We start from the raw sequence: 19912 nt of genomic DNA on the forward strand, positions 1-19912 counted from the left end.
AGGGAGGGTGAGAAGGGCAAGAAGAATAAGGAAATGTGTGTCTGTGTCGCTGCTGTCACAAGCCCCACAAGAAAATACGTTTCCACACCGAAAAGTGGGCTGTTTTGCGAGTGCCTGTGGAAAAGTGTGTATGGCTGGGTGGGTCCTGCTGGACTGAAGGGCCTGACTGTATGTGATTCCCTGCAACAAATGGTAGTGGTGGGGTGTGTGTATACACACAGACACACGCGGCACCCAGCCTCCAATTTCAGCGCTGGCAGAAGATAACAATTCTCAGCTCGCCTTTCCAGGGTTATTTTTGGCTGGGGCTGTTCGCTGATGGCAAAAGGTTCAGCCCCCTCCCAACTCCCTCCCTTGTCCTTGTTCAAAAGAGAAACTTGTGCGTGTAAACTGCTCACTCCCAAGGAGACCAGGAGACTAGGCTGCGGGTGAAAGGGGAGAGGGTCCGGGGTTTCGGGAGAGGATCCCAAATCCTGCTCCAGCTCTCACACCCCCTCCCCCCAGGCCATTTTCTAGCGGAGGGTGGTCCCCGGAGACAAACTATCGCTGGGGACAGCTTGGGCCAGGCACACAAGGAGGAGTCGCCAGGGGTCTGGGTTAGCTAGCCCTGGGAACGGGCTTTTGGGACGACACCCCGAAAGTGAGTCCAGCTGGGGAAAGAAATTGCGGGCGCCAGGGGCGATCCGGCTGTAGAGGAGGTGGGTCGGGAGAAAACTTTTCTTGGAAGGTAGAGGCCAGACTTTGCTGGGGCAGTGAGGGGCCGCGCTGAGAAGGAAGATCGACTGGTCGGTGCCGCGGGAGGGCGCAGGGCGCAGGCCTGCTGGGGAGGGGGCCGGGGCGCGAGGCGGAGTCCGGGCCTGCCGTCAGGCTGGTGGGGGCCCCCCACGGGCTGCAGATTCCCTCCGACTCCCAGGAGCCGCGGCAGGACCGGCCAGGAGGCGCCATGGAGGGGAGTCCCATCCCGGTGCTGACGGTGCCCACCGCGCCCTACGAGGACCAGCGGCCAACCGGCGGCGGGGGGCTGCGGCGGCCCACGGGTCTCTTCGAGGGCCAGCGCAACTACCTGCCCAACTTCATCCAGAGCGTGCTGTCATCCATCGACCTGCGCGATCGCCAGGGCTGCACCATGGTGGTGGGCAGCGACGGCAGGTACTTCAGCAGGACGGCCACCGAGATCGTGGTGCAGATGGCCGCGGCCAACGGGGTGAGTAACCTGGTAGTCCAGCGCTTCCCGCTGTGCCGCTACCATTCCGCCTTCTCTCTCTGGCCCCCTCCTACCTGCTGGCCCCCCATAGACCCGGGGCCCCACCCAGGCTCTGCTGCTCTCCCCTGTCCTCTCCTCCCATGTCCCACCACCGCGGCTCTCCACAACCTCCCTGATGCACCCCGAACATTGTTGCAACCCAATAGTTGCAATCATCTTCCACCCTAAATTTCGGCTCTGCCAAATTTAACAATAGTGTTGTCTCAGAATACACACACACACACACACACACACGTGGATCACTGACATATTTGGCAAGAGCAAACCTTGAAGGCTTTTAATATCGTTGGTTCGTGAACCCAGTAGAATTATTTCATGATTAGTTGCATTCAGATGGGGTGGGGTGGGGATCAATTTGATGCTGTACAGCCTGGGCTCCCAGTTCCCCAGAGACATCGCTCAATGGTCTGAAATGAGATTTGCAAGGCCTTTCTTCAAGCAATTCCCGGCTTCTCTCCAAGATGCCCTTTGGCATTTGACAACATTTCATGCCTCTTCTCCCTTTCAGTTTTCATCCTCATTTCCTCTCCATTCTCCCACGACCTCTGCAGCCTTCTTTTGCAAGTGGAATTCTCAGACCTTGGGTTCTGCCCGCCCCCCTCTGTTTTTCTTCTTTCTTCCTGTCCTACAACTAGAAGCACCTTTGGCATATCCTCATACCTTGATTTCCTCCTTCCCAAATCTGGCAGCATCTCAAGGACTTCTAAGTGAGGGATACCTAACTTCAGAGGCCTCTGAATTCTATGTGGGAAACACTGTCTAAAAGAGTAATTTCAACCTTGTTAATGCAGTTAGACCCCCACACATAGACCTTTTCTTTAAGTGAAATCTCTACCGATATATAAATGAGAGTGAGCATTTTAAAAAGTGCAAAGTTAAAAATAATTATCTGACATTTGCGATTCCCTCGACTTATTCACAAACTGTTATCCTTTATTCGTTTCTTTCTGTATGTTTCTTTCTTTTTTTCTTTATTTCTTTCTTTCTTTATGTCTTTCTTTTATTTCTTTCGTATCTTTCTTTTATTTTCTTTCTTTTTTCTTTCTTTCTTTATTTCTTTCGTTCTTTCTCCTTCCTTCCTTCCTTCCTTCCTTCCTTTCATTCCTTACTTCCTTCTCCCTTCCTTCCTTTTTTTCTTTTTCTACTATAATTCCCACTTCTCAGGATGTTTTTTTTTTAAATATCGAAAAGCAATTGGGAGAAAAACAGGCCGAGGGATAGTGGGTGGGATAAGAAGTTGGGTGGAGGAAATGTGATTTCCAGTGCCAGCAGATGATGACGCTGGGACGATTACAAGACTTGTGTTTGTCTCGATCTCTCACTGGGGTTGGTGAAAGTTGGCTTGAATCAGGGATTTGGAGAGAGGCTGACAAATGGTCTTTTCTCTTGTCTGAGAAAGCTCTTTCCATGGAATGATGGAGAATAATGAGCCTTCGGAGAGCCTATAAGAGCTTTCAAATGCCTTCATGGGCCAATGTTTTCCAGGGAGTGAGAAAAACATAGCTTGTCCAATATTTATTGTGGGTCAGGTTTATTTTTGAAGCTACTTTTGAAGTTTGGTTGATTTTGAGTGGGAAAATTATATTATGTTTTATTATTTCTTGGCATACTTTACCGTAAGGACTCTTCAACCTCTTACTTCAATGGGTCTCCTTGATAAACACATTTTATTAAACTTTGAGGAGAGTTTATTTAGGAGATGGTTAGCATATGTTAATATATGCTTAAAAATAGAGTCAATTAACCTAACAGTTGTTATGAAGGGCAGAACAGAAGAATGACAAATTAAAATCCACATAGAAGCACCATCTCTAAAATAATCTGAAACTACACTTTTAAGATAGGCGTGCATGGGTGCAAAAAAATGGTGGGCACTTATCAAAATTTCAAACAGCCCATTTTAACCAATCTTTTTTCCTCATTTTGTCATCTTGGGGGCTTTGCTAAAAGCAAAGTGAATAATCAGAAGGCTGTCTTTGGGAGAATGGTTGGTTTGGATAACACTGTAAGCAAAATTGGTGGTGAGTAATTGTAAATTGGTGGGAAATGCACTGTGTCCTAACTTGGACTGTTGAGTTATATTCAGGAATGATGAACTTTAATTCCAAATGCTTTTGCCTTTTTAAATTTCCTATTGAATATTCATAAACAGGCTAGAGAAAATAGTAGAAAAATAGATGTGTTTTTTTTTCTTAGAAACTGATTTGGATGTAATTTGACTGGGTGGGCTGCGTTCTCTCTACCTGAAAATCTTCTTTTTTTTTTTTTGGTTTGAACAAGTAATTTACAAAGCAATTTTCTGTTAAAAAAACAAAACAAAACAAAAAACCACCACCACCACCAACAAAAAAGTTGCTCTTTGATATGTAATTGCTGGAGGAGAACAGAAGTTTGGAATTTATAAAATGATAAACGACACTACCAATGTTTAATATCTCATTAAAGTTTGAATAGATTCCCAGACATATACCTATACAGTCTTGGGATTTATAAATTTTTTGTTTTAAAATTATGAAATTTTCAAACGTTGGAAAAGCGGAAAGAATAAATTAATGACATTTTATTTGCCCATACTACCCTACATTGTTAACATTTCTCCATACCTGTTTCATCTTATTTGAGACCTAAGTATTTTAAAGTATATTAAAGAAAGTGACATGTTACCTCTAAATTCTTCAGTGTGGATCTCTAAAAATTAAGAATATTTTTCTTTGACAATTACTCTGAAATGTTTTTTTATAGCTGGTTTGTTCAAACTGGTTTCTTCTAATCAACGAACACGCATTGCATTTGGTTATTTGTCTTAAGTCTCTTTTAACCTAGAAAGTACCTCCCTCTTTATTTTTATTTTATTTTGTTAATGAAATATATTTGTTGAAGACACTAGGCCAGTCAGTTGTCCTGTAGAACGTAGCCCCACCCCACCTTTTCTAGAATTTTCTGATTATTTCTTGGTGTCATTTAACATTTTACTCTATTCATTTTTTGTTTGTTTTTGATGAACTAAAAATCAGTTGTAAATACTGAATTAGATTCAGGGTCAACACTTTTTTTTACAAGAATATTTTATAGGCGATGGTATACATTCATGTTGTATCACATTAGGAAGCACGTCTCTGGTTGTCCCACCATTCGTGATGTTGAGACGATTACAGGGCTATGATGGTGATTACCTGTGTCTTCCATTATCTTCTCTCTTAGGACCAGCAAGTAGCCTGTTGGGTAAATTTTGTACCATGTGAATATTCATTTCCATGTCAACCTTTACCCAGTTATTTTAGCATCCATTCATGATCTTGGCTTGAGCAGAATATTTCATTAAGGGTTTCAAAACGATGATTTTCCAATTCTCTAATTCCATCTCCTTGTTTTTTAGCTGGCATTTTTCTATAAGCTGGGCATTTTCCTCACAACTGGGCTATTTGGTTATTTTGTAATAGGGTTTCCTCTGGAAAGCAGGATATATGTTTATTTCTCTCTCTTTCTTAATTACCAATTTCATAGTAAGGATTTAGTGAAACTGCCCACTTCGTTGGTGATGCCTGAATTTTGTTTTGCTGTAGCTTTTTTTGAATATCACTGTGGACTCTTGGATATTTATATAATCAATTTGAATGGATTAGTGAATAATGAAAAGACACTTTTTACCCATTTTTGTAGATTTTATGTGGCTATGTGAATTTACCTAAAAAATCCCCAGAAGAGTCTCCTTTAAAAATGCAAACTATGTCATGCTATATACAGTGAAAGACAAATAACTACTAAGTACAAAGAGTAAAATTGTGTCATTTAAATGAATTATGATTAAGCTTAGTTTGTAACTAATTGACTTTTTATCCTATTTCTCTTTCCATCTGCTTCAGACCCTCTTCAGGGATTTAGATCCTCTATATATCAATTTATTCTAATCTCTTAAAGAGTTCAAGAGCTAGATACAACATAATGGCTACAAAAGAATGCTTTTGCTGGTCTTTGGGTGGATCCATCTATGGCTAGGAGCTCTCTCTCTTCTTTGTTCTAATCTTTTTTAGTCTTAAACTACCCTTAATATTGAACGATGACAGCACTGTGTTTGCTTCAAGATGTTTCTGACTTCTACAGTGTTTTCTCTCTGGAGATGACATTGTGTATCAATACTGTCCAATAGAACTTCCTGTGATGATGGAAATAGTCTGTAATCTGCATTGTCTGGCTACTAGGCACATCTGACTATTGAACACTTGAAATGCAGCTACTGCTAACGAAGAACTGAATTTTACATTTTATTTCATTTTAATGAATAATAGGTGCAAGTAGTTAGCAACTACCATACTGAACAGCATAGCTCTATAACTTAGCATTTAAAGTGTGTGTGTGTGTGTGTGTGTGTGTGTGTGTGTGTGTGTGTAACTGGACCAGACTGTTACAATCAAAAGCAACTATGGGTTAAATAAAGGGAGGTCACCAAATACTACAAATACATATTTGGCAAACCCAACCCAGTCTTTAGCCTAGGAGACAATAAGTGAGGTAGACAAAGCACTGTATCAACAGCTGGAAGGCTCACCTTCTTTTCCTAGCTCTGCCTTATAAGTTGTCGGGCAAATGCTTTAACCTTTTGAAATACCCAGAAACCACTTGTTTCCTCATCTCTAAATTGGAAATGATAGCCTCACTGAATTATCCTGGGAAGTAGATGAAGCACTTCATATGAATGCGTTCTGGAACATCCACAGCTCTAAGAAATATAAGGGAGTATTATTATGATCAACGGAATACATCTCAGACAATAATCATTTGAATGCAACGTATTGAATAAAACATGCAATGGGCTTCTTTACAAAGTAACTTATGTCACTGTTGCACATTTTAGCCAAAAGAAATCCATTTGTTGACTAGCTACATACCGTGTTGGCCATTGTGATGATCAACAACAGCAATTATTGGTTGAATTGCAGAATTCAAGAGCTTCTCAATGCCTTGTGAAACGTTTTGGAAGCCAAAGTTGAAGTGCAATGACATGAGGAAGCTGGGTCAGCAAGGGGACTGGGGTGTGTGCCCTCCACTTAAAAATGTTACAGGTGTATTTGATTCCAACAGGCCGTGAAAAGGTGGTTGCTCCAAAGAATGAGAATACACTTGCCTTGACATTTACTAGTCTATCTAAGGATAGTTTGTTGTAGCCCCAAATACAAGGAACACAGGTTTGAAGGGAATCAGAGTGAGAGGTGGTGGTGGGTGGGGAAGTAGGGAGGGAACAACAGGGGAAGCACGAGAGAGAAAAACCTGGGTTCAACACAGAAGGCTTCTTGTGGGATGGGCTCTGGGAATATCGTGGGGTTGTCTGGCTACAGGTCTTCTTCACCTGAAGGGAAGAAGAACTGGTGGCGATTACTTCCTATTTGCTACCGATTTCACTTACAAAACAAGGTGAATAGATGAGTGCTATGACCCAGACATTAGGGAATGCTTGTAATTACATTAGAAAACCCGAAAGATCATTCCCTAACTCTCTTTGGGTCCCTTTCCCTATCCCCCAGCCCTGATTTGGGGAATTGGGGAATCTATTATAATGAGCAGTAGGCAAATTTTAGAGAGCCTTTGGTTCCATCTATCTCCGTTTGGGCCAGGGTTCATTTCTTTGAATCTTTTAGTCTAAGTTTTACATCACATTTTTTGTGGCGACAAGTAAAAGGAGAGGAGAGGTTTTTGAGAAAGCTGGGCCCTTCCAGTTGCTGGGGGTGGGTTTATTTTAAGCTTTGTTTAATGTGTCCAGAGACCCAGATGGCATTTTTACAACTAAGCTGCTTTAATTAAACTTTCTGACAAAGCATAATGATGTTTATTGAAAAGACAGACACACATCAGCAACATTATGTGTGAAAACTTGCCCTAAGAATGTACTATGAAACATCTGTTCTCTTTGAGCCCTTTGTGGACTCTGGAAATTTGCTAGTTTCTGTACAGACTTGAGGAATAGAAGTTGGAAACCGATTTTTGGGGAATCTCAGCGTAGGTATTAGCTTCACCAACTTAAACCCTCCTCTTTTGGGCCTTGGCCACTCGTGTTTTAGATAATAGTAATATGAACAAGCACTGTAATAGATTTGAACAGGATTATTTGGGAATAATAGGCAGGAGAAAACAAGGTCTAAATTTCCTAGGGATTTTTAAATTGAAGGTGGAAAGCAAGGGATACAATGTTCTTTGTTAGCCTACAGCCTTCACAGTTAATTGCAAACACTCAAGATTTGGCCAATATGCCTTTACTGTTTATACTTGCGTAGCCAAAGGGAAAGTTTTAGGTTCTTTCATCTGACTTGACTCTCATTAGTCATGAATAAGAGGATATTTAGAATATACACAAGACTTGTTAAAAATCCACATTTTCTGCACCCTTAAATAGCTTTCACCTCTTACATTTTTAGTGACATCAAATTTTGGACTAAAGTCTGTATTTGTATGAAGAGAAAATTTTCAGGAACATTCAATCCCTAAAGAAATTCTTTTTCTTGGCATAAAATCACAGAAAGTTTTCTTTTCCTTTCCAAGTCTCTACTAATAGTTGCTTTGTACAAATATAATATTAAGTTATTGCCTTTACATTGTTTTCCTCTATACGAGTTCTATTTTATAGCTAGGGTATCTAAGTTTGCATTTAGAAATTTCTAATGGAAAGAGAAAAGAATTTGAAATCATTCTGTTTGACAAAAGGTCCCACAAAATCTTAGCAGCGTTTTACAACAAACTAGTTACTATCTATATTATATGAAAGGCTTTTTCCGAATCAATAAGAAAATTCGAACAATTCAAAGAAATATTGTTAACAAACAAACACATGAAAAGGTGATTCAACATCAATTAATACCAAAGAAACTATAATAAAAGACTTCCATCAATTTGAAAAAATAGAAAATGCACACAGTTCGATTGTAGGTGTTGGAAAATTGTGTTTCATACCACTGTTGTGAAGTTTAAATTGATACAAATTTTTGCTTCAGGTAATTTTGGCAGTGTATATCTAATTGAATTAGAGTTCTTGTTCAAATAATCCAGGAATCCCCTTCAATATAAGATTCTAATTCTACTGTAGACTTTTTTTAACTTGTAAGAAAGATTTTTGTAAATATATAGCTAACATATAAGTATTTACTGTTTCCCCGAAAATGAGACCTAGCTGGGACCCCAAGCTGAAGCAACATTCAGCTAAATTGCATCTTTTGGCCAACAAAATTAATATAAGACTCAGATCTTATATAATGCAGTAATGTAATATAATGTAATATAATATAATATAATATAATATAATATAATATAATATAATATAATACCGGGTCTTATATTAATTTTTGCTCCAAAAGACACATTATAGCTGAATGGTCCAGCTAGGTCATATTTTCGGGGAAACACAGTATGTTAGTTTCAAGCATACAACATAGTTATTCAACATTTATATACCTAAAGAAGTGATCACCATGGTAGGTCTAGCAACCAGCTGACACCGTACCACGCTATCACAGTATTATTGACTATATTCCCTGTGCTGTACATTACATCCCTATGACTTGTTTGTTTTGTATCTGGAAATTTGAACTTCTTATTCCCCTTCACATCCCCTCCTTTTTAAATTTATCAATTACAGTTGATATTCAATATTATTTTATTATTAATTTCAGGTATACAGCATAGTAATTAGACATTTATATAATTTAAGAAGTGATTCCCCTGACTAGTTTAGTACCCACCTGTCACTACCGTGTTTCCCCGAAAATAAGACCTAGCTGGACCATCAGCTCTGATGTATCTTTTGGAGCAAAAATCAATATAAGACCCGGTATTATATTATATTATATTATAGAAGACCTGGTCTTATATTATATTAAAATAAGACCGGGTCTTATATTAATTTTCATTCCAAAAGACGCATTAGAGCTGATGATCTGGCTAGGTCTTATTTTTGGGGAATCACGGTATACATAGTTATCACCATATTATTGACTATATTCCCTATGCTTTACTTTATATCCCCATGACTATTTTGTAGCTACTAATTTGTACTTCTTAGTCCCTTTACCTTTTTCACCCTGCCCCTCAACCCCCTCCCATCTATCACCCTGATAAATCTTGTACCCATCTGACACCATACGTAATTATTACAGTATTATTGACCATGTTTCCTATGCTATACCCTACATCCCATGACTACTTTGCAACAACCAATTTGTACTTCTTAATCCCTTCAACTTTTTCATCCCCCACCAACCTTCTCCCATCTGGCAACCATCAAAATGTTCTCTATCTATGAGTTTATTTCTGTTTTGTTTGCTTGTGTATTTTGTTCTTTAGATTCCATATATAAGTGAAATCACATTACATCTTTCTTTCTCTGTCTTACATACTCCACTCAGCACAATACTCTCTAGGCTCATCCATGTTGTTGCAGATGGCAAGATTTCATTCTTTTTTATGGGTGAGTAATATTCCATTGTGTAAATGTACCACCTCTTCTTTAGCCATTCATCCATTCAGGGACACCCAATTGCCTTCATTTCCTGGCTATTGTAAATAATGCTGCAATGAACACATGGATGCACATGCCCTTTCACATAGTGTTTTGGATTTCTTTGCATAAATACCCAGAAGTGGGATTACTGGGTCCTTCTTTGTCTCTTGTTATAGCCTTTGCTTTAAAGTCTATGTCTGGTGTAAGTATTACTACCCCAGCTTTTTTTTTTTTCTTTTTCATTTCCATTTTCATGAAATATCTTTTTCTGTCCTTTTATTTTCAGCCTGTATGTGTTTTTCAATCTGAAGTGAGGCTCTTACAGGCAGAGTATGTAAGGGTCTTGTTTTTTATCCATTTATCCACCCTATCTTTTGATTGTAGCATTTAATCCACTTACATTTAAAGTAATTGTTGATAGGTATGCAGTTATTGCCATTTTATTATTCATATTTTGTTAATCTCCCTTTCCCCTCTCCTTAAAGAAGTCCCTTTAACATCCCCTGTGATACTGGTTTGGTGATGATGAAGTCCTTTAGCTTTTTTTGTCTGGGAAGCTCTTTATCTGTCCTTTGATTCTAACTGATATCTTGCTGGGTAAAGTAATCTTGGTTGTAGGTCCTTGCTTTTCATCACTTTGAATATTTCATTCCAATCCCTTCTGGTCTGCAAAGTTTCTGTTGAGAAACCAGCTGATAGTCTTATGGAAGCTTCCCTTATAGGTAGTTAACTGCTTTTCTCTCTTGCTGCTTTTAAGAGTCTTTCTTTGTCTTTAACTTTTGGCATTTTAATTATGACATGTCTTGGTTTGGGCCTCTTTAGGTTCATCTTGTTTGGGACTCTGCACTTCCTGGGTTTGTATGTCTATCTCCTTGTCAGATTAGGGAAGTTTTCCATCATCATTTTTTGAATAGGTTTTTCAATCCTTGCTCTCTCTCTCTTCTCTTTCTGGTGCCCCTATGATATGAATGCTTTTATGTTTGATGTGTCCCAGAGGCCCATTAAACTGTCTTCACATTTTTTGGATTCTGTTCTCTTCTTGCATGTTTCTTATTGGGTGTTTCTGCTACCTTATCTTCTTAATCACTGATTCGATCTTCTGCCTTATCTAATCTACGGTTGATTCCCTCTATGTATTCTCATATGTATTCCTTCATTCTCCCTCTAACGTATTCTTCATTTCAGTTACTGTATTCTTCATTTTTGTTTGGTTCTTTTTTTATATTTTCTATGCCAGTTTTATGTTTTCCTATGTCTTTTTTGAAGTTCTCCTTGAAACCAATAGCATCCTTAAACCAGTGTTTTGAACTCTGTATATGGAGGATTGCTTGTCTCTCACTTTTTTTTTTTTTTTTTTTTTAGAGCTTTGTTTTGTTCTTTCATTTGGGACCTGTTCATTCTTCATCTCCCCATTTTTGCTGCCTCCCTGTGTTTGTTTCTATGTATTATGTAGGGTTGCTATGCCTCCCAGTCTTAGTAAAATGGCCTTATGTAGTAGGTGTTCTGTGGGACCTAGTGGAATAGTCTCACCTGGGCTGGGTGCTCCAGGTGTGTTACTGTGTGTGTTATGTGTGCCCTCCTATTGTAGTTGAGCCTTGGTTGCTGTTGGCACATCAGTGGAAGGGATTGACACTTGGGCTGATTGGCTTATGAGGACTGCTGTGACTACAGTGGAGGAACCGTAGTGCAGGGACTGACTTTTCCAGAGCAGGATTTGCGTTTAGCAGGGGCTCTGGTGCCTGTCCAGTCTGCCTTTGGCTGTGTCATCCTTAGAGGTGGGTGGGTGATGCTCTGGCTCATTCTGAAGCAGGCCATTGGGTGTGCCGGTTCCCAGGGCCTCCTGGGAGGGGTCTCACTGCAGGCCAAGTTCAGCTGCAGCCTGTGCTCTGCCCAGGGCCACCTGGCATGAACCCCAAAGCTGTCCATAGATGGTTGTCTCCCACACTGGGCTTGGAGGTGCCTTGAGAGGCCTAGCCACAAACCAAGGCCGGCTGTCACTAGTGCTGGCTTGGGGCTGCTCAGCCAGAGGTACAGGACATGCCAAAGCAAAATGCTGCTTACGTATTTGGAAGATTTTAGGAAATTCTGCAGCATGAGCCAAGGCAAGCCGTTTGTATGGAAAAGCTGCTGGAAGCAGCTTGAGTGTGCCTGAAAGTTGGGTGGGGTGTTGTGTCAGGGACTCACCAGGGCAGGGCCAGGGAAGGTTGTTAGCCAAGTGAATGAAGATTAAGATATAGCAGCTGCCTGCATCTGCATGCCGGAACGTGGGGAGGGCTCAACAAAGAAACAGCGGCCTCTGCCAGCACTTCTGTCTGGGAGAAAGTTGCCTCTTTAGCCTTCACCGTGAAGCCAGACAATTCAGTTCCTTCCTGTGTGTCCCTGGCACCTTTTTGAGCTGTTGCCCCAGCACTGGAGCTCAGAGTGAGTAAGGCCGTCAGCGAGTAAGTCCAAGTGTGGGCCCTTTAAGGAGCACCCGGGACTCCAGCAGCCCCGTCCACCTAGTCACAATCTTTGCTAGTTTTTACAGCCAGATGTTATGGGGAATTCTCTACCCGGCACTGGAACCCTGGGCTGGGGTGCCTGGTGTGGGGCTGGGACTCCTCACTCCTCTGGAGGGGACCTCTGCAGCCAAGATATCCCTCCCAATTTTTGATGATCACACCTGGGTATGGGACCAGCCTGTTCTCCATCTCTGCCCTCCTACCAATCTCAAGGTGGCTTCTTCTATATATCCTAGTTGTAGGGCTTTAGTTCAGTTAGACTGCAGGAGATTCTCAATGATGGTTGTTCTGTAGTTTAGTTGTAATTTTGATGTGGTGATGAGAGGAGGCAAGTACAGCATTTACCTACTTCTCCATCTTGACCAGAAATCTATCCTGTAGATTTTCTAGTACAAATATCTGTGTACAAGAATACTCACTGCAGCATTTTGCTAAAGAAAAATTGGAAGCAATCTATATGTTCAGCAGTAGAGAATAGGCACATAATTTATGACACGACCACACTATGGCTATATTAAAATCCATAAACAAAGGAGGTGGATCTCTACATGACATGAGAAAGATGTGAATGATAGTTTGTTAAGTGAAATAAAGCAATTAGTAGAGGATCATGTGTAGTACTTTTGTGAATCTAATATAGGCATAGAAAATAGGGTTGGAAGAACACACTCCAAACAGTTAACAGTGAATATATCTGGGGTCTGTCTGTGTACATGGTGGAGGAAGTAGAATCCTTTCCATTCTACTTCATATGCTTTTCATTATTAAATAATCATACATGTATACACATTGCTTTTATAACTAAACACATCAGTAAAAAATAATGAAGGAAAAAAAAGAAGATTTACATTTGAATCACCGTAATATCATTTGCAACTTGTGTGATCATGGGGAGTCATATAGCCTTTTTGGGTTTATTCCCACATTTATAAAAATAGGGGAAGTAATAATACTTGCCCCTGCCATCTTTCCATGTTATCGGGAGGACTGGATGGGGTAAGGGATTATTATCAATTATTTTATTTATTTATATAACACAATTACTACTAAATTATTTCCTTCTGATAGAAACAAAAGAAAGACATGTGCACATGTTCTTATTAGTCTCACTAGATTTACTGATCAGAAGGTGCCAGTTGATGTGGTGATCACAGTTGCTTTGGTAAGGCTTCCTCTTGACTTCTGGCATTCCTCCGTGCTGCTGGCTAAGGCTTGGTGATGACTGCTGAAGTCATGACGCCCTTCCCTTCCTAGCGTGCACACGTGCACACACACATACACACACACTCACTTACTCATGCACACACAAACACTCATGCATATGCAGCCTACTATGATATTTGTGGCAGCAGCTGTTCTGGCATAAACTTTAACTCAACATAAAGGAGGTTTTTTTTGCATGGTCTGTGCATTATTTCCTGTTATGCATTAGCTGTGTCAATGCCATGCTTTTGCACCTGAAACCCTTCTGAGGCTCAGGCTGTATTAAGAGCAGAACAACCCCTCCCCCCCTACACCCCATTGCCCCCTCCTGAGACCACATCTTAATCTGCTCATTTTATGAGGATTTTCAAGTCTAATGGACTGGGCCATGTGAGAGATTACTGAGAGGAACAGACCAAGCAGCGGCTAAGAGACTCCATGCTAATCTGCTGAGTAGTCTGCAAATGCACAGCTGCAGGAGCGAGTGATTCTTTAAAGTACTTTGTCAGGCTGTTTGTCAGGGTGCCTGTTTCTACAGCCCTGCCGAATGTTTGGTTAGGAGGCATAATCTTTTTTTGGACAGGATCTCCCAAATGTAAAGTGACAGATGCTAATGTGGAATACAATACAGACGATCCAGCTTTGCTGTCATAAATAACAGTAAATTGTTTAATCTTGCTGAGTTGTAAATCTATGATTGCCAGAGGTCTTTAGTTCCCTGGAACATACTATAGGGGGTGGAGGCATTTAGCAAACGGGCAGTTATTGTTTCCCAACCAGACAGAAAGTGGCCTGATGGAATTTATTTAAAGAGCCATATAAATGTATTTTAATTGACATGACAACTAGTCTCAGAAAAACATACCTATAAAGAGAGACTGATTTTTTTTTGTTGTTTTGGAATACATATGGTCTATCTACAGAGGTGTTAAAGATACTGAGCTTTTTGTTTTGGGAATATATATATAAATATATTATATATATTATATAAATATATATATATAAATATTGGGAATAAAAATTATACACACACACACACACACACACATATATATATACCTGCCGTATATATAATATTTTATCTACCTATAAAGGTGCCAACTGTAAATTGTTCTTAAGCATTTAGGTAGTTTATCAAGTAGCATATGTGTGTGCACATGTGCATAGGACACATACCCCTCACCCTCCAAAAAGATATCTCTTGCCCTGGATATATTCAAGAGGAAGATAGAACAGAGTCCCAGATGTAAGAAATATTTGCAAACTGCATAAAATTGAGGGAGGTAACTAAATGCTCCCAAATGACCTACATTTCTGTGATAATAAATAGAACTTGTGCTGGAGTTGGATGGACCAATACTAAGAAATATAAGCAGCATAAATCCTACTATTCTAGGCAGGGATCTGTGTTGTAAAGAGAGCTTTCTGCAGTGAGCTAAACACCAGGGGCAAGTTAGCAGGCCAGCATAGTACATGCCAGGGGACCATGCAATTCAGAGGCATAAATGGGGGCAATGACAGAAGAAAATCCACGTCAAGATAGTACAGACATGGTCTGTCACTCCTTACCATGGACTTCAGCCATTTCTTCGTGAGCAGATTTGGTGATTAAAGAAGAAAGAAGACATAATAGTCATACAGGCATATTACAATTAATTTTTCTATTTAATTATCGGCAAACTATATTCCGTTTCATTTATTCCACAATGTGGGTTTAGTCTTCAAACATTTTTTCGTTTTACATATAAAAACTTTAGATGAAAGAACAGGGCACTCAACTCTGCCTTCTAGACCCAGATAGATCCAGTGGTTTTTATTCTGGTACCCAGTTGGGTTGATCACTTCATAAAATGGCAGCAAAGGGCCCTTTCTTGTTTGAATGAGCCACGCCTTATACCTTCAGGTAAAGATTTCAGCATTTTCCAAGCACACTGAATTACCTAAGTTCCAATTCCACTCCCCTCATTTTGCACTGGGGGAAGCGAGATTGCTGGATCCTTTCAGTGAGACCTTGAGACCTGGTGGGCTGATTGCGGACTAATCAGCTTGGGCCAAACCTGGGCCAAACTTCTAGATGCCAGTGACTTTTCTGAACTTTTGAGATGATAGGAATCAAATGTGAAATCCCTCTTGGTTGGGTTCTAATGGACTGTCATCTCTTGCTTCCAGCCCCGGAGTGTGTGTATAAAGCCTTCCTGATGGACAGGAAGCTGAGGATGAACTCGGTTGCTCCCAGCTGGCCTCCGTGTAACAAAGCATATAACTGCACAATTATCCATGAGCAACTGGAGAAATCCCTTGGTGTTTGGATAACCACATCTACATCTTGCGTTTGTTATATCTTGAAATTCCACTCAGCCATCTCTTGCTTACTCATGTGCAGCAGTGCTTGAGGCCTGGCACTCCTCTCTGACAGCTGGGACGGAAAGACTGAAGCCTGCCATCCATGGCAGCTTGGCTTTGGGCTTCCCTTGTGTGTTCTGTATTTTGTTTAACTGAGAAGACAGGAAACAGGCATCTTTGTGTACATGGCTTACATGCACTTTGTAGATGGACAGGGGTGTGGCTGTGTGGTCCTGCACAGCACTCTGTCTGCATACCATGAAGGAAGTTTCTGTTTATTGCTCTCTTCACTCTCTCGGATTCACTTTGGGAATTACAGGCATATGACACAGTAAACAGAAGATTTTGAGGAATGTCATGCTTAACGTTTTCTCTTCTCGCTGTGGGACTCTTTTTAAAAAATGACTTATTTAAAGTTAAAAGGAAATCCTAAAGGGGAAGTCTTATTTAAGGGAGTTCACACAGGAAAACAATCCTGCTTTCGTTAGTGTTATATTACTGGGGAAAACTCATTTGGAATCAAAATCCTTCATCTACTCTGAGATTCTAGCCTGCAGGTTTAAATTGTACATCGCTGCTCTCTAGGACTTTAATTTGAGCTAATTAGACACTGAACTTATACTTAATCTAATTTAGAAAAGTAGTTGTTAGCGTTCTGAAAAGAGGGAGCCATCAGAAATAAAATCATTTAAAAAAATGAGTTATGTATGGAACCTGGTGTCATGAAATGGAAGTGCTGGGAGAAAGCTTTATGTAATACAATGCTGTCTTTCTCAGAACACTGGTCTGTGGCATGTGGAGGGTCATATTGACTCCCTCGGCACCTGCTATGCCCTCTCATGGGCGGAACAAACAATGGCACAATCTAGGTGAGGGTTAAGGGTTGATGGAAGGCATTGGCCGCAAGTTAGAAGGATAGCCCCAGAGATGATATGTAACGGCATCCTCGGAATGATGGTGACTGCACACTTCTCCCTGCTATGTCCTCCCTTCCCCAAGCATTTAGAAGTCGTGAATGAGTAGGGATCAATTCATGCTGTGTCTGTCTATGTATCTGTGTGTCTGGGAAAGTGTGCACTTCGTACGAGTATGTGTCTGTAGTCATCTGAGCAACAGTGTTCACGTGGCCCCCTGTGGATCCTGGGATCTGCATCTGTGTGGCTTCTATATGTGTGTGTCACAGTGGACCAGGGTCCACCTTGCCCCTCTCTCCTAGTGGGAGCTCAGGGACATGTTCCTCAGGGGCAGTAAAGCCCACTCAAGTTAGTGTGCTTTCTGCAGGGCTGGGTGGGATTCCCCTTTCTCCAGGCAAAGACAGACCGTGTGTTGGGGGAGTGGTGATTCTTTCAGTGCCCCTTTTGGGAGGGTCAGTGAGAGAGCAGCAGAATGCCATGGTTTGGACCTCCCCAGGCTGTGGTTTGGGCTTCACTCAGGAATAAAAGCCAGATGTTGCCTGCTCCAGGACTGTAAGCAAAACCAAAGCCAATTATGTCAGTAGACCATCTTTTCCTGCAAGATTGCAGTCGGCTCCTTGGGCGGAGGGTAGTATTTCTAAGACTTATTCAGAAAGTGAAGTGGCAGTTTGAGGGATAATCTGCTGTCTAAAAACGAATTTTAAATGTTGGGGGAGGGTGATTGGATTTGGGAAAGGCAATAACATAATTTTTGTCGTGTTTAATTTCACAGAGAGTTTCCCTTTATGTAATCTCATCTTAAATGAATTGTCACAACCTTGTACCCTCTTGGCTTTGAAGAAGACAACAAGCCTCAGAGAAGTGAAGTGATTTACCTGAGGTCAGAGGTGGAGCCAAAACTCATACTCATATCTAGATCTTCTTACTTTCTTTGTATAACAGGGCTTCCAAAGGTTATATTTCTTTAGTCAATTACTAGGTCTTGAAAGCCATACCTTTTCTGATGGCATTTGTCTTGTGCTCATGAGGAGAGGGAGAGTTAACAGAAGAGAGAAAACAGACACACAGAGAAGAAGGTGATGTGAAGACAGAGGCAGAGATTGGAGTGATGGCGGCCATAAGCCCAGGACAGCCACCATAGCCTAACAAAGGCAGGGACCAGATTCTTCCCTGGAGTCCTCAGAGGAAGTGCAGCCCTGTGTGGGATTTCAGACGCCTCACTTCTGGAACTGTGAGAAAATACATTTCTGTTGGTTTTAGCCACCAAGTTTATGACAATTTGCTACAACAGCCACCGGAAACTAATATAGGTTTTGTGTTACTTTATAGATTTTGTTTTAGTTTCCTAAGGCTGCTGTAACAAATTGCAATCAATTTGGTAGCTTAAAATAACAGAAATGTATTCTCTCACAGTTCTGGAGGCCATAAGTTGTCAGCAGGGCCAGACTCCCTCCAGAGGCTCTGGGGAAGAATCATTCCAAGGCTCCTGGTGCTTCTGGTGGCTGACATATTCCTTGGTGTTCCTTAGCTTGTGAGGGCATCCAATCTCTGCCTCTGTCTTCACACTATGTCCTTCCCTGTGTGTTTCTTCTCTTTTGTGTCTATTTCAGTAAGAACAATATGCTATCGCTTCCGTGATGGAAGTGGTCAAAATGTAATCAACCTGCTACCAGGCTGATTACCCTGGGAATAGTGCCATATTAGGGACTCAGTGTTGGTCTCTGCAGCTGGCAGATTGGACGCTCAGAGGTGGGTAAAGCAGGTCGGCCTTGGTGAGTGGAAGTCCATGTTGCTGAGCCCATGCATCACCTTCCTCTCCGCCACTATGGCCACTTTGTTCCTGAGTGCATGGGGCAACGACAGGAGTGGCTGCGAAAAGAAGCTGACTGGTATTCACAGAGCAGATAATTCTATCCTCTGGACTATCGAAATCCTCCTCTGCTGAGGTTACCTTTTGGTGAGCTTTCATGTGGAACACTCTTTCTAGGATGAGTTTGCGAACTTAAGTGTCAGACCTCGTACATAGTTATTGCCTTATCATTGACATATTCCCTATGCTTTACTTTACATCCCTGTGACTATTTTGTAACTATGAATTTGTACTTCTTAATCCCTTCACCTTTTTAATCCTACCTCCCCACCCTCTCCCATCTATCACCCCAACAAACTGTAGTACCCATCTGACACCATATGTAGTTAATTACAATATTATTGACTATATTCCTTATGCTATACCCTACATCCCCATGACTGCTTTGTAACAACCAATTTGTACTTCTTAATCCCTTTCCCTTTTTTCACCCACACTCCCAAACCCCCTCCCATCTGGAAACCATCAAAATGTTTTCTGTATCTGGGAATTTGTTTCTGTTTTTTTTTTTGTTTATTCTGTTCTTTAGATTCCACATACAAGTGAAATCACATTGCATCTGTCTATCTCTGTCTGACATACACCACTCAGCACAGTACCCTCCAGGTCCATCCATTCTGCTGCAGATGCAAGAACCTATTCCCTTCCGTGGCCAAGCAATATTCTGTTGTATATATGTACCACCTCCTCTTTATCCATTCTTCTATCGACAGACACCCAGGCTGCCTCCACATCTTGGCCATTGTAAACAGTGCTGCAATGAACCTATGGATGCACATGTTCCCTTGAAGTAGTGTTTTGAAACCCAAACCGGTTTCTTTGGATGAATATGCAGAAGTGGGATTACTGGGTCCTTCTTTGTCTCTTGTTATAGCCTTCGTTTTAAAGTCGATTTTGTCTGGTATAAGTATTGCTACCCTAGCTTTTTGTTTGTTTGTTTGTTTCCATTCTCATGAAATATCTTTTTCCATCTCTACATCTGTGTGTCTCTTTCAATATGAAGTAATTCTCTTGTAGGCAGCATATGTAACATTTTTGTTTTCTTATGCATTCAGCCCTCCTATGTCTTTTGATTGGAGCATTTAATCCATTTCCATTGAAACTAATTGTTGATAGATATGTAGCTATTGCCATTTTATTATTCATAATTTTGATCTATTTTTTTTTTCCATCTTAAAGAAGTCCCTCTAACATTCCTTGTAATACTGGTTTGGTGGTGATGAACTCCTTTAGCCTTTTCTTGTTTGGGAAGCACTTTATCTGTCCTTCAATTTTAAATGATAACCTTGCTGGGTAGAGTAATCTTGGTTGTAGGTCCTTGCCTTTCATCACATT

General features: G+C 41.0%; 1 protein-coding gene across 1 annotated transcript in view; it reads left to right on the plus strand.

Moving 5' to 3' along the window:
• The first annotated feature begins 359 nt into the window (after nt 1–359).
• Nucleotides 360–19912, plus strand: part of PGM5 (phosphoglucomutase 5) — a 177080-nt gene continuing 157527 nt past the window's right edge. Inside the window, exon 1 of the mRNA XM_033123925.1 lies at nt 360–1204. Coding sequence (XP_032979816.1) covers nt 944–1204 — 261 coding nt within the window. The 5' untranslated portion in view covers nt 360–943. The remainder of the gene's footprint in view (nt 1205–19912) is intronic.

This window comes from Rhinolophus ferrumequinum, chromosome 12 (assembly GCF_004115265.2).
Source record: "Rhinolophus ferrumequinum isolate MPI-CBG mRhiFer1 chromosome 12, mRhiFer1_v1.p, whole genome shotgun sequence".
Taxonomy (NCBI): domain Eukaryota; kingdom Metazoa; phylum Chordata; class Mammalia; order Chiroptera; family Rhinolophidae; genus Rhinolophus; species Rhinolophus ferrumequinum.